Source organism: Aotus nancymaae, unplaced genomic scaffold (genome assembly GCF_030222135.1).
Source record: "Aotus nancymaae isolate 86718 unplaced genomic scaffold, 86718_ANA_hifiasm-v0.15.2.pri h1tg000036l, whole genome shotgun sequence".
NCBI lineage: Eukaryota > Metazoa > Chordata > Mammalia > Primates > Aotidae > Aotus > Aotus nancymaae.
Window position 1 is genome coordinate 8,173,797 of NW_026988450.1, and position 25,551 is coordinate 8,199,347.

At 37.8% G+C, this 25,551-nt stretch overlaps 1 protein-coding gene across 1 annotated transcript; it reads right to left on the reverse strand.

Annotated features, from left to right (window-relative positions):
* Window positions 1–2,499: 2,499 nt before the first annotated feature.
* LOC105724816 (short-chain dehydrogenase/reductase family 16C member 6-like) lies at window positions 2,500–25,414 on the reverse strand. The gene is made up of 6 exons (XM_012463616.2): window positions 25,094–25,414; window positions 20,346–20,477; window positions 12,810–12,930; window positions 12,277–12,421; window positions 4,135–4,260; window positions 2,500–2,626 (listed from the first exon to the last, which is right to left on the reverse strand). The coding sequence occupies exons 1-6, from the start codon at window positions 25,412–25,414 to the stop codon at window positions 2,500–2,502; spliced, it is 972 nt and encodes a 323-aa protein (XP_012319039.1).
* Window positions 25,415–25,551: the final 137 nt, after the last annotated feature.

Consider the following 25,551-nt stretch of genomic DNA (forward strand, 5'->3'; position numbering starts at 1 on the left):
AGGTGTGGTAGCACACACCTGTAATCCTAGCTACTCAAGAGGCTAAGGCAGGAGAATCACTTGAACCTGGGAGGTGGAGGTTGCAGTGAGCCAAGATCATGCCACTCACTGCACTCCAGCCTGGGTGATAGAGTGAGACTCTGTCTCGGAAAAAATAAAGAACTATGAATTAGACAAAGAATTTTCACCTTTTTAAAAAAGGACACATCTTTTGTTTTTTTTTAGAAAGAATGTTTTTCTACAAATATATTTTGTTGGAAAATACCAAAATAATGAAATACCTGTTTAATTTAATTTAACTTTAGTTTCTAAATTATGATGTTTGTCTACAAGTATTTATCCCATCACATTTACCTATTTATATTATTTTAATCATTTACCTTGATTATTTAAAGTTATGAAACCACCATTGCAAAATTATAACTGAGACAGTGAACAAGATTTGATGCCACTGACTCCATCTTGCTTCTAACAACCAAGCTGCCCTTGTTCATTCCCGGGCAACTTTGGGAGGAACGTAGTTTATAGTTTAGCTTTGAAACAAAGATGATAACAGTTCCTTCCCAAAACAAACCTTACTGCCTGCAGACTAGACCTCCTAAAGTCACAAGATTAACAGTTATGGTAATCTTACTAGATTCGAGATGTGCCTATTTTCCTTAAACCAGTATCATTATCTTATTTATTAAAGATTACATGGCAGGGATCATTCTTTCCTGAGCTGCGTTTGTAGTTTTGTAACCCCTATGCCAAATTTTGACACCTTATAGTATTTAGCAGGGATAAGTATGAAATGGCTTAATTAGTAAATGCAAACAGAGTGTATGCTGGAAATTCTTAAGACATATTCTAATATTATTATACTTTACCAATAATTTAAAAACTAGCTTATTTATTAAAGATTTTAGTTAAGTTGCATAAACTTGAAAAAGCATTTGACTAGTCTCTTCTTTTTTTCACATAAAGTATTTAATTCAAGTGATTTTATTTTCTTTTGCCAATTAATTAGAGCTTTTTAAAGTGTATTTTCAGTAGTGAAACATTGTTTGCACAACACACAAATACATAGACATATGAGGCATGCCATTAGCAGTACATCTTATGGATTCAGCTTTACAAATAGCAGGATACATTCTTGGCTGAGTGAAGCAAAAGCTGATAGGTCAGGTCTTCTGACACCTGAGTAAGGGGTTGTGGATCAGTTTATTTAGAAGTAAATGGCCCTTCAAAAGCCACTGCTGGGTGTCAATTGAGCTAGGCAAAAATATGTTAATGCTCCTGCAGCAATAAAGAAAAGTTAAACTTTGCTTTGAATAGTCCATTTAAGAAGGCAGAGATATAAAAATTTTAGGGTTTTGCTCAAAAAGTTGTTAAAAGATAAGTTTTATTTTCTTACTAATATTGCTTGTTTGGAATGTTTTATTCCTGTATTAAATTAAAATTTTTTCTCAAGTTTTTTCTTCTCATGTTATATTATGCTTTTTGTTTGCATGAATGTAGAAATATTATGTCCCAAATACTAGGATAGATCTGATAAAATAAGTGCTCACTTTTTGGTTAACTGAATGTATACTTTAATTTACTTGAAATTTCAGTTTTTGGTTTTACCATTACTCAGTAGCTCTGAAGCCCAGTGGAGATAAAGCTAGACTATTATATAGTGATTATAGCTCAAGAACCATTTCCAGTTCAGAGGTGCCATTGTTTGGAATGTTTGCCGCATAGCTAGCACGTGTGCCCATTTCTCATGAGGATAAATGATTTTAAAAGGATGTTTATATCATGTATTCAAATACATCAGTCAAAATAGTATTTTGTTGAATTAAGTATGAAAATGTTTCATTTTCAAACCAGTAGTGTATATGATTCTAATGTACACTTTTTTTAGTGGAGTAAAAGAGCTAAAAGTTGTTTGACACATTCGGATATAACAAAAATGAGAAGTTACAGATTTATTTTATCAAATATTCAGGTTCAATCCCACTAAGGGCCTTGATATGAACATCTAACTCTACCAGGGATGAATAGGCAACACAAATATGCCTTTACTTTGTGAGGTAAATACTATTTTTCTTATTTATGAAATTAATATGTATTTTTAAAGCTGATGTTGAAAAATCACCAGCATAAAAAACTGACTTATAAGGTCACTATTTATAATTATCTCTCTTTCAAAGGTATTATATATTACCTATTTTAAAATTAAATTAGGGTCAACTTATTAGGGTCAACTTGCATTAATATGTTTTTATGAACATATTATGTTCGAAGTCCATTGAAAAGACTGTAATGTCCTTATTTATGAAGCTAAAAAAAAAATGGATAGGTAACTTGAATGCTTAGAAAAATAACTGGTGTGTAAACTATGTCCAGGAAATAAAATTGACACTTTTGAAAGCTTCAGTAATCCTTGGTAGACTGTGATGCTTTAAGCATTATGAGGAATTGCAAATAGTTCATCCTTATAACACGTTTTCATTCCCATGTTTGAGGCTTAAGCTATTGGTGTTTCCTTTCAGTTTCAGTCTGAAGTTCATTTGCTGTCTTTCTCCCTTTGAAAGAAGCCATGCAAGTGTCCACTCCAAGGTAGTCACCAAAGGCAATCAACATTTTTGGAGACATTATTCTAGGAGAAAAGCAGAGAAAAAATTATAATTCTTTAAGATAAGTCAAATTAACTGCTTTGCAAAGAGTAAGTGCAAATTATACAAAGTTTAAAATGTCACTTAATGGGAGGGCTGAAGAGAATAGTTCTTTGTCACATCCAAGTGCCATCACCATCCTCAACGCCAGTGGCTCTTGGCCCTGGCTACACCTTGGAATCACTGGAGCTTTGAAAAGCCCCAATGTTCAGGCCACACTTTATCCCTATATAACATCCCTTGAGTTCTGAGGAAAGACTACATATATCTTTATTTATTAGACTAACAAAAGGTAGCAAAATCTAGAAAGAAAACTGGACCAGTTAAAGCAGCATCTCTGGAGGGTAGGGCCCAGGAATCCATAGTTTTAAATATTCCCTGGGTGATTACAATGTGCACCCAAGATGAAGAACCATTGTTTTAGTTCTTTGAGGATAGAGGCTGTATCTTCAGCTCAGTTTTGCTCAATTCAACTCGATGTGGCAAATATTTATTGCATGCTAATTACACATTAGGTATTGTCCTAGGCTGGGGCAAGGAGCAGGAAACAATTCAGACAATATTTTTTGTCCTCAGGAAGCATGCAAGGTAGTAACTACAAGTATGATGAGTGTGCCAAAAACCAGGGTCAGCTGTGATGGAATGTACAATGAAGGATATAGCTAAGCAATCAGGGCAGCCAGGGCTGCATAGGAAATACATTGGATAGATATAAATAGTAAGGAAAGCACTGTATTTATCAATAATATAATTTTGTAATAATGAGTCTTTGCTTGTGCTTTCTACTTTGCTAATTCTTACAGCGGAGGAGGAGTATTTCCTGAGGGTAGGAACTTAAGCTCTGTAATCAAATTGGAAATTTAGGTTTGAAACTTTGTTGTAGCATATATTAGTTGTTTAACCCTGCAAAAATTACTGCCTTTAAGCCTCAGGTTTCCTAAATTGATAAAATTCACAAAAAGCTGTCAGCACAGTAGCTGGCAGGTAGTGGTCACCCCATAAATGCTAGATGTGGACCTGGCTGGAATCCATTGACAAATACCTGAAACTCATAGCACAGGCCTTGTATGAAGTTGCCGGAGCTATTTCACAAAATAAAATGAAGAACTTGTAAAATATTCTTAATATATTTTTTCTGGCAACACTCTTGTGTTTTTTGTTCCTTGTTTTCAAAGTAGAGCTCTACACTAATCAAACTAGTTGACAAAAACCAAAAATACAAAAAACAAAAAAACCCAAGTAATTTATGTTACTTGTTTGTGTTAAAACAAAAAAAAATGTGTTCTGCAAGACCTAAATAATTGTTAAATTTAGTCAGTGTCTGAAGCAACCAAGACACAGCAATAGTTCGAGAAGTTGTTTCTGCACTATTAAAGTTCTTCCTCTTACCATTAAAAAATACATAAAGTTGCTTTCCATGCAAAAGAGGTAGCAGTGATTGGACAATTTGTTCACAATAACCAGAATGATAGTGAGGCCATTATTAACTTACTGTTTGAGAATCAATGCGATATATAAAAATTTGGGTATCATTAAATAAACTTGTTCCTCCAAAATAGCATTTAAAATTTTTTTGGCCACATACTCTTGCTCCAGAATTGGTAACAGAAGCGGATACCTGGAATAACAATAACAAATAGTGATATCAGCAGAATGGTATTTTTGTTGTCATCATAGGGTATTGATCATTAAATTTCAGATATGGGACTATAACATACAGCTGTAAATAGTCAAACCAAATGTAAATCTTAGGAACTGCCTTGTGTTTTCTCTTATGATCAGTATTGGGACCAGTGCTAATATATATAATTTCCTGGAGTGAACTTCCTGCCTTGGTGATTTTCTGCTGTGTCATAGTCTAAACATATGGAAGTAATCGCTTTTAGATTTTTTTCTTTCTTCCCTTTCTGTTCCTCCCAAACATCAAATAGGTATATACAATTAAGAAGCAAAATTGTGGCCAGGCATGGGCCAATTGGTAATCCCAGCACTTTTGGAGGCTGAGGCAGGTGGATCGCTTGAGATCAGGAGTTCGAGACCAGCCTGGCCAACATGGTGAAACCCCGTTTCTACCAAAAATACAAAAATTAGCCAGGTGTGGTGGACCATGCCTATAATCCCTTGGGAGGTTAAGGCAGGAGAATCACTTGAACTCAGGAAGTAGAGGTTGCAGTGAGCAGAGATTGTGTCACTGCACTCCAGCCTGGGTAACAGAGTGAGATTCCTCTTAAAAAAAAAAAAAAAAGAAAGAAAGCAAAATAACAAACTTATCTTACCAAAAAGTCTCTTGAACATGTGTAATGTATTAGTTTAGGTAGATCATTGTTACGACATTAAACAGAAATAGATGTTTCTGAAATCAGTAGTTGAAATGGGTCAGAATATAAATAAATGTCACATAAGGTATTACTTTGATATTTTATACTTTTATATTATTCTGCTTATTTAGTTGAACCACACCCCCCCTCAAAAAATTCTGATTATCTCAGCTGATTTTGGGAGTCTGATCAATTTTCCACAATTGAATGTTGACAATTAGTCTTTATATTTCATTCTCCTAAACGTTTTTCAGAACTATGGCCTAAAGGGCTCCAGTGGTTATTTAAAAATAGAATCTACAGATCATTGTTTAATTCTCTACCATTTTAGGACTGTGAATCTTTCTTCTTCTGGAGACTTTCATATTTATGTTTGTTTATCTATGGACACCAATTTTATAAAAGTTATCGTTTAACATCACTGCCTTCTGTGGGTACCATTCTCCCTTATCCTGGCTGGTCATATTCTTTCTGTGATCTTAACACTCTAGCTTTTAATAAGACTTAATCACATATTATCAATTCTTACTAATATTAATTTAAGAATAATGTTAGAAACAAAGTAAATAATCTAAAATGTATGTAGAGTGTACTTATATTAGCTATAACTACATATGTACATATGCGTAAGTTTATTATAAATGCTACTTATATAAAACATGTATAGTACATGATTTACTACTAATAATAAAATATACATTACTTTCTGTTATAAATTCCATATAATCAATTACTTTTCACAGAATGCTTTTATTGAGTTTTGTTGAATTCTTGCATCACATGTATTCTGTCTCATGGATATGACACACTCTGGTTAACCATTCATTAGTTGATGGATATTTGGATTGTTTTCACCTTTTAGCTGTTATGAATAATGCTGCGTGAACATTTATGTACAGGTTTTTGTGGGGACATGTGTTTTCATTTCTCTTGGATATATACCTAGGAGTGGAATTGCTAGGCCATGTGGTAATTCTATGTTTAACATTTTGAGGAACTGTCTTAACAATATTAAGTCTTCCAATCCATGAACGTGGGATTTATTTTTATTTAAGTCTTCTTTAACCTCTTTTGAAGATGTTTTGTAATTTTCATAGGATAAGTGTTGCACTTTTTTGTTAAATTTATTCCTAAGTATTTTACTATTTTTGATGCTGTTGTTAAATGGACTTGTTTTACTAATTTCATTTTTGGATTGTTCATTTCAATGATGGAATGAACTCAGTTGTATGGAAATACAATTGAGTTTCGTACATTGATTTTGAATATTTGTCCTTTGCTGAATTCATTTTACAGATGTAATTGTGTTTATGTGTGTGTGTGTGTGTGTGTGTGTGTGTGTGCATGGGTATTCTTCAGGATTTTCTATATACAAGATCATGTCATCTGAAAATATAGTTTTACTCCTTTTTCTTCCAATCCGAATACCTTTTATTTTATATTTTGTCTAAATGTTCTATTGAACAGGAGTTCAATCAGAGTGGTGAATGTGGATAGACTTGTCTTATTCTTGATCTTGAGGGGAAAGCATTCAATCTTTCAGCATTAAATATGATGTTAGCTATGGGTTTTTCATAGATGCTGCTTATCAAGTTGTGGAAGTTTCCTTTTATTTCTACTTTCTTGGTGTTTTTATCATGAAAGTGTGCTAGATTTTGTCTAATGCTTTTTCTGTGTGTTTTCAGATGATCATGCAGCTTTTGTTCTTTGTTCTACTGATATGATGTACTGTATTAAATTCTTTTTAAATATTAACCCAATCTTGCATTTCCAGGATAAATCCTATTTGATCATGATGTATTCATATGATAGGTTGCTGGATTCAGTTTGCTGGTATTTTATTGAGAATTTTTGTGTTTATATTCATAATAGATATTGATCTTTGGTTTTATTTTCTTGTGATGTCTCTGTATAGGTTTAGTATCAAGGTTATCCTGCCCTCATAGAGTGAGTTGGGAAGTGGTCAGTCCTCTTCTATTTTTTTTGTAAGTCTTTAAAATATTGGTAGCCATTCTTCTTGAAAAGTTTTATAGAATTTTCCATGCAGCCCTCTGGATCTGGGATTTTTCTTGTGGGATTTTTTATTTTAGTTTACCAATTTAATATCTTTGTTTTAAGTCTATTCATATGTTTTTTCCCTGTGAAGTTAGTTTTGTTAGTTTGTGACTCTCTAGAAATTATTCAATTTCATCTAAGTTATCTAGTTTCTTGGCATGTAATTTTTTGTAGTATTTCCTTATAGTCCTTTTCCTTTCTGTAATGTCACCAGTAGTGATGTACTCTTTCTTATTCCTGATTTTAGTAGTTTGAGACTTCTCTGTTTTTTCTTTCTTGGTCAGTCTAGCTAAAGTTTTGCTAATTTTGTTTATCATTAATGTTGGTTTCATAGATTTTTCTCCAGTTTTCCACTCTCTATTTCATATATTTCTGCTACAATTATTATTTATGCTTGATTTGAATTTAGGGTGCTCTTTTTTATAGTTTCTTAACGTGGAAGATTATTTGTTTATTTAAGATGTTTTTTATTTTTAAATAAATTTTTCTCTAAGCACTGATTTAGTCAGATTTCCACGTATTTGTAAATTTCTCAAAATTTCTTTTGTTTTTCATTTCTAATTTAATTTTAATTTTATTTTATTTGAAGAATATACTTTGTATGATTTTATTCCTTTCAAATTTATTGATGGTTGTTTTATGGCTCAGCCTATAGTCTATCCCAGAGACTGTGTTATGTGTGCTTGAGAAGAACGTGCATTCTGCTGTTGTTTGGTGGAGCATTCTACAGATGTCTATTAAGCATACTGAGCTTATAATTCTCTGTGCCCTTTGATCACAGGGACATCCTTTAATAATTTTTTTCTGAGATGGAGTTTCGTTCTGTTGCTCAGGCTGGTGTACAGTGGCACAATCATGGTTCATTGCAGCCTGGACTTCCAGGGCTCAAACCATCCTCCCACTTTAGCCTCCTGAGTAGCTGGGAACTACAGGCATGGAACACCACGCCTGGCTAATATATATATATGTATATTTTAGAGACAAGGTCTTACCATGTTGCCCAGGCTGGTCTCAAACTCCTGGGCTCAAGCAATCTTCTTGCCTCACTCTTCCAATGTATGGGGATTATAGGTGTGAGCCATTGTGCCCAGCTGATAATTTCTAAAATTATATTTTTTTCTGGGACACATAATATGCATGTTTAACCAATTTCATATTTATATTCTCTTAATTCTAGTGAGATGTAGGAACTTTACCCCTATACAGCTGTATTGCCTCTCCCACTTTTATGCTATTGTATACATATTGTATCTATATATGTTACAAACACAATGATACATTATTGTAGTTAATACTTTATAAGTTTTATGTTTTAAAGAAGCTGAGAGAATGAAGAAGAACAAGTATATGTTTATAGGGTTTGTCGTATCAACCTTCTTCATTTCTGGTTCTCTTAATCTCTTCCGTGCACCTGAGTTACTATCTGGTGTCATTTACTTACTTCAATACAACTTTGCCACACTCACCTCCTTTGTGCTCTTATTGTCAAAAATATTACGTTTCTATATGTGATAGGCCCAATAAAACTATTATGTACATTTTGTTTATACAATTTGTATTTATAATCAATGAATAGAGGGAAAAGAAATATGCATTTATACTGTCTTTTAAAAATTACCTACTTTGTCACCTTTACTGTCACTCTGTTTATTTCATGTGGATTCAGATTACTCTCAGGAGTCACTTGTTTTCATCCTGAAGAATTTCCATTAGTATTTCCTGTGAGGTGGTATACTAAGCAACAAATTATCTGTTTAGGTTTGCCTTCCTTTTACCTTCATTTTTGAAAGAGACTTTTTGCTGGATATAAGATCCTTGGTTGATAATTTCCCCCCGAGTACTTTGCATATGTTATCACACTGCCTTTTGGCTTCCATTATTTCTGTTGAGGTGTCAGTCATTAATCACAATTGGGTTCCATTGTATATGATGAGACTTTCTTTTTCCTTTCGTTGCTTTCAAGATATAGCTTTGTTTGCATCTTTTAACATTTTGACTATGATATGTCTGAGTGTGGAACCCTTTGTGTTTATCCTACTTGGAGTTCATTGAGTTTCTTAAATATGTAAATTAATGTTTTTCATCAAATTTAGGAAGCTTTTAGCCATTGCTTCTTTGAATATTTTTTTCTGCTCCTTTCTCTATATATTCTTTCTTTCTTTATTTCTTTCTTTATTTTTTTTATATAGAGTTTTGCTCTGTTGCCTGGGCTAGAGTGCAGTGGCACAATCTTGGCTCACTGCAACCTTCACCTCCCAGGTTCAAGTGATTCTCCTGCCTCAGCCTCCCAAGTAGTTGGGACTACAGGTGCATGCCACCATGCCCAGCTATTTTTTTATTTTTTTTGTATTTTTAGTAGAGATGGGGTTTCACCATGTTTGCTAGGCTGGTCTCAAACTCCTGAGCTCAAGTGAGCCTAAGCCTCTCAAAGTGCTGGGATAACAGGAGTGAGCCACTGTGCCTGGCATCTGTGTATACTCTTTTTATGTTATTCTTGTCATGTATATATTTCTTTGTTTAACAGTAACCGAAATTTCTCTGAAGCTCTTTTTTTCTTCATTTTGTTTTCTCTCTTTTCTTCTGATTGCATAAGCTCTATCTATCCATCTTCAAATTTACTCATTCCTTTTTTCAGCCAACCCAAATCCAATCTTGAACTGCTCTTGTGAATGTTTACTTTCAGTTATTTTTCCTTTCTGCTTCTAAATTTACATTTGTTTTTCTGTTAACTTTCTATCTATTGAAATTTGGTGAGACGTTGTCATCAGATCTTTTTTACTTCTAAATGTACATTTGTCTTTCTTTATACTTTCGATCTATTGAAATTTGATGAGACATTGTTATAATATCTTCTTTTTATTTTCCAAACAGGTATTCTTTTAGGTCTTTGAATGTATTTGTAATAACTTTTTGAAATTTCTTTGCTAAGTCCAACATCTGAGCCCTTTTGAAAGCAGTTTCTATTGCCTATGTTTTTGCCTGAGTATGGGTCATACTTTTCTATTTCTTTGAGTAACTCCTAATTTTTTGTTAAAAAGTGGACATTGCAGATAATATATTTTAGGAACTCTGGACAATACTCTACCTTAGGGCTTGTTATTATGGTTGTTTGTTTGTTTATTTATTTACCGACTTGGCTGTACCAGTTCAGTGAAGTCTGTCTCCCTCTTCTATAGTAAATGTGTAGCTTTGGTGTCATTCCTCAGACGATGCAATCTTGGGCATGCACACAATCTTCCTGACTGTCAGAGATGACTGTGGTTTTAACCAGACAATCTCTTACCGCCTCTTGTGCTTGTCTCTTAGTCAAGCTTTGACTGATTTACTTCTACTATCACACCCAGCTCTTAACCTCCACAATTTGCTAGCTGGTTGCCCTGTTCTTTTTGTATTCTGATTTATGGTCTTACCCAATTGAAGTCAGGTCCTGTGGCAGAAATAGAGAGATACCAGTGTTTGAGGAGGACTTTGAACTCACCTGGCACCTGGTTACTCTATGCTGTGGAGCAGGAGATCAGGGTGATATAAAACTTACTCTTCCAGGGCTACTTTACCCAAATTGTCCGTATCAGTCAGGATGTGAGGGTTGGACATGGAGATGACAGGAACTATACTGGCAATCAGCTACTGCCACTAACCTGTATGGATATTCCACAGCCTAGACCCTAGAAGAATGGGATCTGCTAATATTCATTGCCTGGGAAATCTACCTAAAACAAGTATCCTGGAATTTGGGGAAGATGGAACCTGCCACTTGGCTGCTGAGCTTACTGGAGGAGTTCTGTCACAACAAAGAGCTGTTCTGGGAAAAGAACTGCCTTCTTCACCAAGACCCCCTCTCTGGACTTTTCCTTCACAAAATGATCAAGCACTGTCTGGCTGAGGTTGTTTACACAATACAGGTCTTCTACTGCATGGGGCTGTCAAAAATAGGATTTGCTAATGTTCTACCAGCTATCAAACTACCCAGGATAGCCCTTTCACCCCCAGGAAGGGTGGAAGAACTGTCACTTGGTTGTCAAGTCTGCTGAAACATTATCCCACAAGGCAAGAGGGATAGTCCCAAGCCCCAGTGCCATGGTCTTTTAGTGTTCTTATTGACTTTCCATACATTGTAGTCAACAAATGCTTCTTGATTTTTTGCATGCCCTTTGATCACTCTCCAGAGATTTTATTTTATTTTATTGAGACAGAGTCTCACTCTGTCACCCAGGTTGGAGTGCAGTAGTGTGATCTTGGCTCACTGCAACCTCCATCTCCTGGGTTCAAGTGATTCTCATGCCGCAGCCTCCTGAATAGCTGGGATTACAGACGTGTGCCATGATGCCCAGCTAGTTTTTGTATTTTTAGTAGAGACAGGTTTCACCATGTTGGCTAGGCTGGTCTCAAACTCCTGACCTCAAGGGACCCACCCACCTTGGCCTCCCAAAGTGCTGGGATTACAGGCGTGAGCCACGGCACACAGTCAATCTCTAGAAATTTTAAATAATTGTGTTTGCTAATTTTGACAAGCTTAATAGATGTCTCCTTGGTGAGAGATTTCCCCTATACATTTTGTCAACTCTTGATCACTTGTTGGAACTCTATTTAATTTTAAAGCTTCACTAGACTAAATAGTCTCACTGCCTCTTAGCGAGCCTTTTTGTTGGCTGTCTCTATGTCTCACAAATATAGCTGATCCATGTCGTTTAGATTGTGTCAGTCTGTTTTTTAATGATTGTAGTCACTATACTTGTCCTTGTATCCAGTTTACACTTTTCAATATACTCATTGACTGGTTCCCTATGTAAAAGCTCTCATATTATATTTGCATTCTAGTTTGGACTGTTTTAATTTAGCCTTCATACCAAAATGTCACTCCGCAATACTTCCCCCATATATTAATCAATTTTATAAAATATTTTATTTTTGAGGTTATTTATATCTTTGTATTCTCTTTAGGAAAAAGTTATTTTCTCAATACTACAAAGCTAAATATTTTCAAAGTTCTCAGTATTAATTTCTCTGTTATATTTTAATATACTAATCAGTATTTTAGGTTTAAATTTTTGCTATACCACAAGCTTCATAACTATATTATTCTCTTTAAATTGGATACATTTATAAATTTCATGCATATTGAAGTTTTCTTTTACTAAATTAGTCATTCATATCGTTTCTATTGTTTCACTGTCCATATTTCAAAACTTTGAAATGATCAGATGATGACATATATTGGAAGATTATGTTAAAAGCAAGTATTACTTTAAGAGCTAACTTACTTGGTTGTACAGCCCTCAAACATTCCGGTGTTGATGAAATGTGGGCAAACGATAGTGGTTTTAATTCCAGTTTTCTTTAGAATAGCTAATTCAAAAAAGAGAGATTCAGCAAAGCCAAAAGCTGCAAATTTGCTTGCAGAATAATCTGAAACAAAGTGAGGAACTATTAGTAATAGAGCTTGACGAGTTAATTCTTAGAATTATTTAAAAACTTGAATCACCTTCCTCTTTCTCTGGCTTGTCCTCGGGGACAAAGCTTTCCTGTCAGAGTCAATTTATGTGGCCAAACACTCCACCCCACACTCTTCACCCAACAAAAAGATGGAAGTCAGATCAGTGTTTTCTAACCCAAGAAGACCTATAAGCCAATAGGCATATTCATTTTTTTTTTTAAAAGAGAATATATCTCCTTCTGGAAATAGAAGAGAATGCTGGCATTATAAATAGAGCCAAATATTCTAGAGGTTTCCCCTTGGTGCAGGAAGAGCTTCTATCTATCTCGGAAGAGTCCTAATTTCTGAGTTCTGTAGCACATGGTGAAACAAGGTACTCACCTGATAGTCCGTTAATACCAGCTACTCCTGCTATACTTGAAATGCAAACCAGGTGCCCATGGTTAGTTCTAATCATGGCAGGAAGGAAGGCCTTATAAGTCTGAAAGGTACAAATGCATTTTGTCAATGTTTCATTCATTTATTACTATATTTGCTTCATAAGTATTTGATGAATTTACTAATTTAGCAAATATTTATTTAACAGCATAATGTGTTAAGTTCTGTGGCAGTAGAAAAGTAGGTACCATATAATCATTGTTTTCAATGAGATTAAAGGTTATTATATGCTAATCTATATTATTTGATTTTTTTCTTTTGAAATAAACTATACTAATTGAATCAAATGAATCTTTTATATTTGTGCTTGGCTAGAAATATTAAAATCTAGTTTTTTTGGTATGCTGAACTTTTCCATGTAGATTTTAGCAATTTATATTAAAATTTAATTACATTTACCTTCCTGGCTTTACCCTAAACAAGATCTGCCCTTGCCCTGATGGTTTAGCGGAATGGGAGGAATTGTTTAGGGTAAAGTGAATTTCACTGCAAGCTAAACACACCCTGGTAAGTAAAGCACTATCATGTCTTAGATATATTCTTATTTCAGCACTCCTTTTCTCATTCACTATGTAAATCCAAGTTTCTAATATCATCATCTTGTTGGCTGTGTTATTGTACTGGATCCCCTGTAAATGAGTTCAGTCTAACCTTGACAATGCTCATGATCTGTTTCTATGAGATTTGCAATGTTAACAGTGTCAGAATTTTGCATTTAGAGTTTTGGAGAGACTGCCAAGATGTGCTCAGCTACAGGGGGCCAGTAGAACAGAGAGCAGGCACTGAATCAAAGAATGAGATCTTCGTTTTTGAGATATTCTTTATCTCAGTAACCTTGTTCCAGAGCCGCTGAACTAATTGGCGAGTTATTGCTTAGATGTGAACAATTGGCCTCTTTTGACATTTCCTGTCCAAGTGTGGTGACAATTTATACATCTGTGTCTTGTAGTTGCAACATTTTTGTCTTTCAAAAATTAAATTCTGGTTGCATCAGTCATGACTGTAGGGTAAAAATAACAAAAGCTAGTTATTGTCTTTCAATACGAAAGTGTCAAAGATCTGGCCGGGGGCCCAGAGGACATCTCCCCAGTGTCCAGTGGTAGACCCAGTTAGGTTTAAGGACAGGAAGCCTAGGTATGGAGGCCCAGCAGTGGCACCACTATTGGAATCTAAAAGTTTATGAAACTTTGAAGAAAGTGAAGCTGAGAAGTGGAGTTGAAGGTGTGTCCAGTGCTACCTTTATAAGAAATCCCATAGTTGGGGGCAGTGAAACTTTCCAGAATAAGAGAGAGAAGAAAGCAGTGGCCTATAATAGTTTGTCATACAGCTGAACACTGGTGAAATCTAAAAAAATATGATGAGGATAGGAAGTTACCTGTTCACAGGGATGTAGCCACTTTCAGGAGTTTTGCTTTTTGAGACAGAGTCTCTCTCTGTCATCCAGGCTGGAGTGCAGTGGTGTGATCTCAGCTCACTGCAACCTTTGCTTCCTGGGTTCAAGCCATTCTCATGCCTCAGGCTCTCTAGTAGCTGGGATTACAGGCATGCACCACCACATCTGGCTTATTTCTGTATTTTTTGTAGAGATAGAGTTTCGCCATGTTGGCCAGGCTGGTCTCAAACTCCTGGACTCAAGTGATCAACCCACCGCAACCTCCCAAAGCGTTGAGATTACAGGTGTGAGCCACTGCGCTAGGCCTAGGAGTTCAGTTTTGTTTGCTTTTCTCTACCAATATTTTTTCTGCAAATGTATCTGTGTGGATTTATTTTTGGCTGTGGGTGAATTTGCAGCTAGTTTCTTGTGCGTTCGACTGAGAAAACGTCTCCCTCCTAGAGGGAAAAGGAGTAGGTAATGAAAAGTGCCTGTTAAATTTGTAGCCCTGTGTACCAGTGGAGCACTTTTTTAGGACATTCTAGAAGATGAACTACTCCTAGGGACCAATAACTAGTGTTCACTAGATGTACATCTATTATTAAAGGGAAGAAAAAGGAATATAAATAAGTGTTGAGTCAACAGTTAGTTGCCAAAAATGTATTTTATCTTTTGGAAAATATTTTTAGTGCCTGGGAAACTAATACAGAATTATATATGAATCTAGGTTTGCACATTACTCCTGATCAAAGTAAATCTGTGAACAAATTACATTTGTTTGATAAACAGCTATATCCTGTTTATCATGACTTTTGTTTGATAAATAGCTATATCCTGTTAATCAGGATTTCCTGCTCTTATCACATGTGGGATGTAATGAAAACAAACATCACATTTGCTTGATTTCATTTTATTGCATTTATGTAAGACTTGTTTTTTTTTTCATGGAAAAGCCAAATTAATAAACTTTCTAAAATTTTTAACACTGGTTTGTGAATGGGTCAGACAGATTATCTTTGTTTCCACCAAAACATTTCTGGTTACAAAGAACACAAGTTTGCATACAGTTAAATTGAACTACAATGAATGATGACTTTACTGTTAAAAGGATTGATATTTTTGAACTTCAGTGTTGTAAGTTGCTTGCACTTAGTTACTGCACTTGCCCTGCCTTTTATAATTTTTCAATGTCATCCCTTTGACAGTCTTTCAATATCACCAGTGATTGTGTTGCTCTGTAGTATAACTTAAATGACTTGAAGATTTTATGATAATATTAAGTTGGGTAAATTTATGTGAAATTTTTGGTTGCCAATACAATTAAAAAGAGATTAAAATTAATAGAGAAAAGGTATTGAGTCACACAGCACCATTTTAACTAGTTTTTTTTTTTGTAAAGCTTTAATTGAGATGGTAAATTCAATGTAGTGTATACTTTAACTTTTAATATGATAAAGTTGTTTATATTTTAAAGTGATCATTGAAAGCTAAAAATAGTATAGTTACATAGTGATACATATATTTTTGTGTGTTTAAGCTCATTCACACATATAAGAGCATATTAAAGTCAATGAACAAAAGAAACTTAAGTATGATAAAGATCATGAACCTGGTAGCTTAAAATTTCTTGGACTATTCCATTATGTTATAAACAAGAGGCATTGGAAGATTATTTTGGAGCTTTGTGTAGTCTGCCCAGAGAGCATGGATTCTTACCTTGTCAAAATATACTTACTCTGAGCTCTTGAACCCTAATTAACTTTTTGTTAAAACAAATAACCAAAACTTGCCACATCTGAAAGATCTAAAATCCCTTAATAATTATACTGTGATGTGCTGTTAGGTTTATTTAAAAATCAAAACAAAACTATTGTCAGTCTGGCTCTTAGGGCAGCCAGTTACAGCTATTCCGTAGTCTCTGTTTAGAAATATAAATCTATAGAGGTGTTTTTGCTTTCAAAGTCATCTTTGGTACTTCTTATGTGACCAAAGCACCCATGGTCTGTTCCTTGGCCTGATTTTATCACATGGCAATGAGCAGCAGCAGGGTCGCTAGAGGAAATGAAGTATACTGGGTATGCGTCACATTTCTTAATTAGCTGAACCCTATTTAGGACCTGCCCTGAGGAGATGTGGGGAAAAACTGTCAAATCCAAAAGAGAAACTCAAACTTTTCTGGGATGAATTCATTAATATAAATATATTTAATCAGAGACTGTACACTTGCCAGGACAGACAGAAAGACCCTGAGGATTTGTCGGTGCTCTTGCTATAATAAGTAACCAAATTCTTATAAAATAATTACGTCTTACACCCCAATAGCAGTTTCTACTCTCTTAATCTGGCATTTTTAGTTATTGGAATAAATTGACTAGAGTCATTCAGTTTTGTCATTAGTAGGGAATTTCTAGTCTTTCTCTTTTTGCCTGGAGGCTTCCAGTACCACAAACTGGAAACTGTGCCTTGTGAAGACGACAGCACAGGGCACACTCGGAGTTGCAGTGTGGCTTGGACCATGCCAAGGTTCGATTCATTGGAATGGGCTTCCCAGTGTGGGCCGACATTGCCACAGTGAGGAGGCCTCTGCAAGGTCACGTCTGGGGCTGAGCCAGGCTCACGGAACATGTTTAGTCTAGCAGCAGATGCCTATGTGAAAGCAGACCCTGAACAGCATCAGGCAGAACGGAATTAGTGGAATATGGCTGGGTCACAGCATCCGTGAGGGAAATTCAATGTGGTCAAAGTTCTATTTTCTGATGGGCATGTGAGCAAGCCCTTTTTCTTTCTTCTTGATGTGTTTCCAGTTCTCTCTTCAGGAAGCTATACTAATGCAAGGTGGAATGAAACTTTTTGAATGCTATCTTAGTCCAACTGATAATTCCAGAAATCAGGGAAAAATATCTTATGGGGGATCTTAGTTTAGATTATAAACGAAGTGAAGAGTCAAAGGAACGTAAGGATGATAATTTTAGTACTTGAAATTCAGGTAAATGTTTTCACAATAGGTTAAGCTTAGAAAAATGTATGGAATGAAATTTAACTTATTGTAATCATTGTACATTCATATACGATCAAACTAATTTTACAGATAATATGAAAGCTATTAATTGCTCTTGTCCACAAATCTACTCACTGCCTTGAGTAGATTTGTGGACAAGAGCAATTAATAGCTTTCATATTATCCTTCATCTTTCATGGTGATGGGCCTATTATACACGTTCAGTAAGAACCAGGCCTTCTTTTTCCAGGATATAATGAATAGCTTGGTAATGCAACCAGAGCACAGGTGTGCCCCATTTAAGAATAAGTTTAATTTAATCATGTCTGACACGTCTACTCTTTAGGGATGATGGTTGCTGTTCAAATGTGTCTCCTCAGGAAATTGGATTGACACCTGCTTTATAGATCACAGGCCCCCTTCCAGCCTTCCAGGTAGTAAGGGAGGTCGCTTCCTGGCAGACCAGGAGCCTTGGCACGTTTGGGAGACCTCAAGAAACAAAAGCAAATCTCTTACTAGAAGAACTGCAGTGCAATTTCTCCCCAGAAGTACCGCAGGCAGCACCTGGCGGAGACATATTTCTTGGGTTTGCTTTCTTCGCCTTGGAATAGATGAGCGAGTAAGAGCAGTGGAACAAAATTTTAAAAATCTCTCTAATTCTTGAGATGAATCAAGATTCCTTCTATCATCTTCTGATGGAAGTTGATTCTCTGGTTTCAGCAGTTGCTCAGTATCATCTGTCTCTAGATTTGCTGACACACAACCAGAAACCTTACGTGTGTTTGTTAATAGCTCTTACCACTACCTACATAGAGGATTCAAGGCAAACAACAGCACATACACAACATACAGGTTCAAGTTCAGAGACTACATGACATCTGAGGAATGAGGAGGAACTACTATGTGAGTCAGGAGAAAGCATATTCCTGTTGGAGAGAGAATGGCTTGTACAAAAACTCTCAGATGAGAAAGAGCTTGATGTTCTCTGAAGTTTAACCAGGATCCTTGGCATATAGAAAGTGAGCAGAAAGTGGAGAGAATGAGAGGTGAGGGACAGCTGAGGGAGGCCGTAACACGCAACTGTATGTTATTCTAAGTACACTTGGAAATCTCAATATTTTTTATCTGTGGAATGAGGTGATTGTTTGATAAATGTGTTGAAAAGATTACCTTGCTCCCATATAAAGATGGGTTGGAAGGCACCAGTGTTGAAGGAGGAAGGCTCTGAGGAGCTGTTGGTGAGAGATGAGGAGAGCTTGATCCAGGGGCTGGCGACAGGAAGGAGAGACATGAACTTGGGCACGTAGTGCAGGGACAGCCAAGGATGCTGGTGTTGAGGGAAGGGGAGGAATCAGGATGATTTATAGATTTGTGATGTGATTGTAATGGATGTACCCTAGCTACATTTACCAAGATGACATCTCATCTTTCTGAAGGAAATGGGGGAGGGTGGTACAGGGAAGGGAATCCATGGTTTTCACAAATGTTTCTGGAAAATGTATTATATGGCAAGCACTATGGTAGGTGTTCAAGGAGTATTGGTTAAAATAGGTTAGTGGAGGTTCCCATTAGCCTCCCAGTGGCCAAGGAAGGAGACCAAAGAAATAGTTCTGTGTTCCATGGAGAGTGGTATGAAAGTGTAGAGTGGAAAGAGGGAGGAACCAGGAGACCGAAGGGAAGCCCATTCCAAGGTCCTATTTTCGGAGACACAGAGGACTAGGACCATACCTGTCCCCACTTCCCCATGTCTCCCAAGGCCCTGGTTTCAGCCCCTGTTCCTCCCACAGGCCCTATCCGCTGCTGATGCCTGTTCATTCCCTGGCAGCCTCAAGTAGGAACCCTCTTAGTGGAAACACCTCTGGTAACTCCTCTCTCCTTCAGCCTCTACCCACTTTCTAGAGTTGCACTGACCAAGGAAGTAGCCTCTACACATGTGTGGCTATTTAAATGTGCATTTAAGGCTGGGTGCAGTGCCTCAAGGTTGTAATCCCAGCACTTTGGGAGGCCAAGGTGGGCAGATCACCTGAGGTCAGGTGTTCGAGACAAGCCTGGCCAACGTGGTGAAACCCCCGTCCCTTCTAAAAATACAAAAATTAGCTGGGTGTGGTGGCAGGTGCCTGTAGTCCCAGCTACTTAGGAGGCTGAGGCAGGAGAATTGCTTGAACCCAGGAGATGGAGGTTGCAGTGAACTGAGATCATGCCACTGCACTCCAGCCTGGGTGACAGAGAGAAACTCTGTCTCAATAAATAGATAGATAGATAGATATGCACTTAAATAGGTTATATGATACAAAGTTAAAAGTTTAGTGCCTCAGTCCCATTAACCACACTTCCAGTGCTCAGTAGCCACAGATGACTAGAAGCTATCATAGTGGGAAGCACAGTTGAAGAGCATTTCCACCATCAAAGACAGCCCTACTGGGCTGCATTGCGTAAACCACTCCAGGCCTCAGGAAAGACACTCCTGAATCATGAACTCACTCATTCCCTTTCTGTAATTTTTACCTTCTCTCACACTTCTTCCTTCTGTAACCATGGGCCACCATTTACCAGTTGCCTGACCTCGGGGAGTTCACTGAAATACTTTGGGCCTCAGTTTCCTTATTTGTAAAATGAGAATGAAAACGGCATCGTGGCTGCAAGTGCTCAATAACGGGTGGTGACTGTGATTCCTCCCGCCCTTAATTCCTTTATTAGAATGCCCAGTTCTGCGTGCACATAAACCACCACTCTAAAAATAGCCCCATCTTTGCACAAGCTCCCTTTGCTCTCATGGCCAAATTAAATCTCTCTTGTATAATTGCTGTCACTCTCGGTTTGTATTTAGGTGGGAAGATTTCTGAACAGCTAATAATTTTGGGATCAAACTGAAGAGGGTAGAGGGAAGGAAATTTCTCTGATAATTTGGAATAACACAAGATCAGGAAAAGCACAGCAAGTAAACCCAGCAAGGATTGAGACCCCACATCTTTCAATGGGAAATCTCCAAATGGTATATTTATAGACAAACACATAAACAGGTGTTTATGTGAATGCATGGAACTTTTGTACTCACCAACAAAAGAAAATGATAAAGAAAGAGGTTTACCCAGAAATGAGAGATGGCATTTACAAGAAAGGATTTTTCCACCATGTAATCTGGAATATCGAGGAAGAGCTTTCCCGTGACGACGCCGGCATTGTTGATGAGGATGGTGACGTCACCAACTTCTTTCCTGACCTGGCCAGAGGGAGGCAAGCATTAATTCAATTGAGGTGTTGCATTTGGATATTTATTTTCCCAAGTAGTGATTTCTTTTTCTCATTTTCTTCATATAGTTTATCTGAAACTAGGTATTTTTATCTTCTATGTAGAAACTCGGCAGTTTTAAGGTAACTTTATGACAAATTATCTTTAAAAAAAAGCAGATTTAGCCATTTTGTTGAAAGAGTCTTGACTTTTTGTGTGGAGGTGGCCTGCAGCATACTGTAGCATATTTTCCTCACCTCCCATTTCTGTTACGTGAGTGCCCGTTCCTGGGTCACTAATGGGACTGGAGTCTGAGTGACGCTGCCTCCCTGCAGATGGCCCTCAGGTTGTCCCACAGCACATCAGTGGGTGTCTGATGCCGACTTCTGTGGGCATCATCTCCCCTACTCCTCTATCTCATCCCCTCAGGCCTGATCAGTTTTCGGCATGAGCGCATCCTAAACATGGATGCTTTCGATCGGCTGCCGATGGACTTCCGTATTTCTGTGCTCTTCTATCCAATGGACCCTGTTGAATCGAATTACTCTCTGCGACTGATGCTGCCTTGAATCCCTCAGCTGTGCCGCTATTGTGCCTCTTACGTCCTCATTTTCCTTCACCCTCCCCTCCTAAGTTGCCCACCTCATCTACCTGGACAATCCGCAATATAGCACAAGCCCTGCTCAGAGAAGAGCGTACTCCAGGAGACACCTGAGGGACTGCTTTCCTCTCTTTCACCATTTTGACTCACGTTATTATGACTTTGCAGGCGACGCTGAGAAAGCTGATCCAACGGCAAAGCATGAAATATGTTTGAACAACAATTAAGACTTTCCTCCCCTGAACTGGATCTCTCGGCTGATACAACCATCTTTGTTTCTAAACAAGGAGCACTGCCTCCCCTGACTTGATTTTCTAATTCCTGGACCCTGTATTGCTATATGTTGAGCCTGCCAGATAACGTGATTTGGAGAATTAGATATCGCTGCTGATGTAGTAGATTGGAGCAAGCTAGGAAAGGAATAGTTAATACTGCTGAGCTGATGCTAGGCTGAGGAATTGGACTCCTCTACCAGGGAGGAAGGTAGGGCAGAGGAAAACATTCACAAAGGCTAATTTTTAAAGAAGGGTAGCCCATTGGCTTGGTGAAGCAATCAGTGTGAGCAAGTGCTCATCAAGACCGATGAAGTGGGGACAGGGACCCAAGAAGGAGGTGGAATCTTGGGCTTAATATGTTCCTGAACACTTAAGAAAAGCCCAGTGGCTGCTGTCATCCAGTTTAAGAAGCCCTGAGCCTTAGGGACAACAGAGCCAAGAGAAATTTTATCTCGATCATAAGATTTAATTTTCACTGTAACTTCAAGAGGCAGTCTAGGGAGGCATCATTATCTTGGTATACAGATGAGGAGACAGAGGCTCTGAGAAATTAAGATCTTGCCGGAAGACCCATAGCTTTTGAGAGGAGCAACAGTGATTCACACCCAATTTAAATTCACACCAAAAAGCCGTTTTTCCCCAAATTTAGTACTCTTTCTAGCCAACATGATTATTGCTGTAGCAAGCAAGTCTCGTGTGTGTGCACATGCACACACACACACACACACACACACATATACAAATAAATATTAATGATTGATTGAACCTGGACATTTGAAAATAAATTGCGAACCTACTTACTTTAAGAAAAGCAATTTATTAGTATATTGGTTTTCTATGTTGGAGATGAGACTGTTCCCTCAGTCTAATTTTGGGAAGTTAATTACTATGCACCTTTAGAATGTTCTTATTGCTATTCAACATTACCGCAAATTTCAAGGAATCTGGTAATGCGGATGCTTTGTTGAAAGCCTTGAAGTACAAACCCAGTATCTGGGTTTCTCGGGAGTTGCTACATAATTGAAATTATACAAAAAAGCATATAAAGTAGTTGGCTGAGAAAAATTCTATTTATTGGAGTGCAGAAAAGAACAATTTTAATGTGAAAAGATAATTTTAGGTTAAAGTTTTTAGCCTAGTTTTCTACTTGACGGCAAAAAAATGTTGACCAAGAAGAAAAGATTTGTTAGGGGTTGGCAGTGGGGGAAGAGGGCAGGAGATTACAACACTTGGTCAAAGAAGGTGGATTATGAAGGGGTCTTTCGATTATGCACATATCGTTGCTGTCCCTTTGGGAATGCAGCATGGGGTCTCACCCAGGTAATGGGGTCCCTTACTTGTCTGCTCTATGGCCTGGGTAAGTTCCTTAAACTCTCTCTGCCTCTGCTTCGTCACTAGTAAAATGGAGAAAATGATAGTACAATTTCGTTGTAAAGCCTATATGGGATAATACTTTGGCAGAAAAGATTTTTTCCAGGGTCCTGATCTGGCTAGTTAGTGGTACTGGGACTGGAGCACTGTTAGATACTTCCCGAGCTCAGCCCAGATATGTTCATCTATGTATGAACTTTTCTGGTCACATGTCTTTACTGTTTACAAATGAGGACTAACTTTGATTCCACTTGCTGTGTACTAAAATATGCCTAGGATCTACAGTACACATATTTGCATTAGCTCATGATGAATTATGAAGAACAAATCCTATGGGACCATCAAACAGAGAAGAAGGCAATGGGCAATGAAGGATAAGGGTGAAGAGGGTGCTTCAGAAGGTTATGTGTCACAGAGACTGATTCAATCAATGTTTTTTGAATGCATCAATAAGTGAATTCCATATATAGAGCTTAGATTGCCAAAGGGATGGGAAATCCCTCAGATATTCTGTTATCAAAGTGTTTGTGTCCCTTTGGGTCACGGCATAGTGGATAAGTGAACAAGAAAATGATAGTACCTACTTCGTTGTGAAGACTATAAGGGATAATACTTTGGCAGAAAAGACTTTTTCCAGGGTCCTGATCTGGCTAGTTAGTGGTACCGGGACTGGAGCTCTGTTAGATACTTCCTGAGCTCAGCCCAGATATATTCATAGCACAGTGGCTTCAACTTGCCCGGGTTGGAATCTTGGCCAATCATTAGTTTTATGATCTTGGGCACATTACATTTTCATTCTGTTCCTCAGTTTTCTCATTTGTAAGTGGGGATGATGATAATAATGTATACCTAAGAAGGTGATATTGTGTTGATTAAATGAGTTGTGACGTGTATAATGTGTTTAGAATAGTAACTATTTGTAATATAGTGGGCGTTTGTTTTTTTTCTGGTGCTGTCTTGACCAGTTTGAGGCCATGGCTAGAGGCTGATTAGTTTCCCTTCCTGAGCAGCCTGTTAAGTCCACATATCCAAACACTTCCCTTATTGGGTCCTCACACTCTGGGCTGCTCTACGCCTACCCCAGCCATACCAGGGCCAGGTACCAGACAACCAGGGACAACCTCTATGCCCTAAAGCCCCCTGAAGTTATTCAAATTAACCATTCCTAAACATGCTTACCCTGCCGCTTACCCTGCTTTGCCTATTCCTTCTTGAGAAAAACACAGTAAAGGCCCCCACCACCTGCCCGATCTCCCTGCCTCATGAGTGACCCCAGGGCTCTCCTTCATGGTCCTGCAGGCTGTGCTGTGTTCTCCCCCAGGGATCATGAGCAAAACAAAAGGGAAACGCTCGATTCTGTTTCTCTCTCTCCAGCTGCGTCTGGCCTCACAACACCTTCCTCGAGGTAACATGGCTGAAACGCTCCTCAAAACTAACCCATTGCTGTTAGGGTACCTGCTAGTCACACGACAGGTGGCAGCTGCGATTTCGAGTATTTGTCAATATTTAATGTGGAGTATTTGTTCTAACAAATATCAACAGGCTAAGTCCAAGAGGAAATTTGGTCTAAAATATGCTAAATACCTATTTAAATTTATTTTTATTTTTACTGTATATTTCATATTCTTTATAGCCTCACTACATGATGATAATGGATATGATGCATTAGAATCACAAACCATTGGCCCAGGGCACTGGCGCATGCCTGTAATCCCAGCACTTTGGGAGGCCAAGGTGGGCAGATCACTTGAGCTCAGGAGTTCAAGACCAGCCTGGCCAACATAGTGAAAACATGTCTCTACAAAAAAAATATATAAAAATTAGCTGTGCATGATGGCATGGGCCTGTAATTCCAGCTACTCGGGAGGCTGAGGCAGGAGAATTGCTTGAACCTGGGAGATGGAGGTTGCAGTGAGCTGAGATGGTGCCACCGCACTCCAGCCTGGGCAGCAGAGCAAGACTATGCGTCAAAAAAAAAAAAAAGATAATTTGGTTCAACCCTTTTGTTTTACAGATGAAGAAACAAGGACCTAGAGAGGGACAGTAACTTGTTAAACACTGCACAAGCAATGAGCCGCAAAGCCAGGAGGAGGCCCCGTTTCCACCTCCTCCTGCTGGTGAATGAGTCCCCCTAAAACGCAGCTGGGCAGCGCTTGGCTTAGGCTTCTCACATTCCCATTGCCTTGTTTACACTGTGCTCCGTTTTGGAGGTTACACAGTCTGATTTCTGACATGCAGAGTCAAGCAGGAAACACATAGAGATCTTGGGGGAAGTTTATGACAAACTTCTACCTGTAAAAGTGCATACGAGATGCAATATTTTCCTTGGGAACACAAGCAGAGAACACCAGTCAGCTTACCTGGTCAGCAACTCTGTAGACCTCTTGTCTGTTGCTACAGTCACACTTATAGGGGAACACTTTCTCACCACCCTTTTCTTTGGCCAGTCTACACGTTTCCACATTGTCTTCTTGATTAATGTCCCATAGAACTAAAATGGCTCCAAGCCCGGCAAAATGTATGGCCAATTGCCTTCCAAGTCCACTTCCAGCTCCTGTTATAAGTACAATCTCTCCAGCAACATTCTTTTTCGTCTTGGGAATTATCTTGTAAACCAAAGATTCCAGAAAGTAATATAGAAATTTTCCCAAAAATATGGAGGTATCTACAATCACATCCATGTTGATTGACTGCAGAAAGGAATGGGAATGTCCCAATAGGGAAAAAGGTAACTGATGAATTCATTATACTATGGCAACAATTACAGTACACATAGAGCATTTTGGACAAGGAAATTTACCTTTGAGACACTCATTCT

What these genes read in the sequence shown, in the direction of transcription:
- LOC105724816 (XM_012463616.2), bottom strand. Translation starts at nt 25,414, where the DNA reads ATGGATGTGATTGTAGATACCTCCATATTTTTGGGAAAATTTCTATAT. An exon ending in TCTACAGAGTTGCTGACCAG is followed by an intron (nt 20,478 to 25,093) that starts GTAAGCTGACTG and finishes CCCTCTGGCCAG; the next exon opens with GTCAGGAAAGAAGTTGGTGA. An exon ending in TTTGAGGGCTGTACAACCAA is followed by an intron (nt 4,261 to 12,276) that starts GTAAGTTAGCTC and finishes TTGTTATTCCAG; the next exon opens with GTATCCGCTTCTGTTACCAA.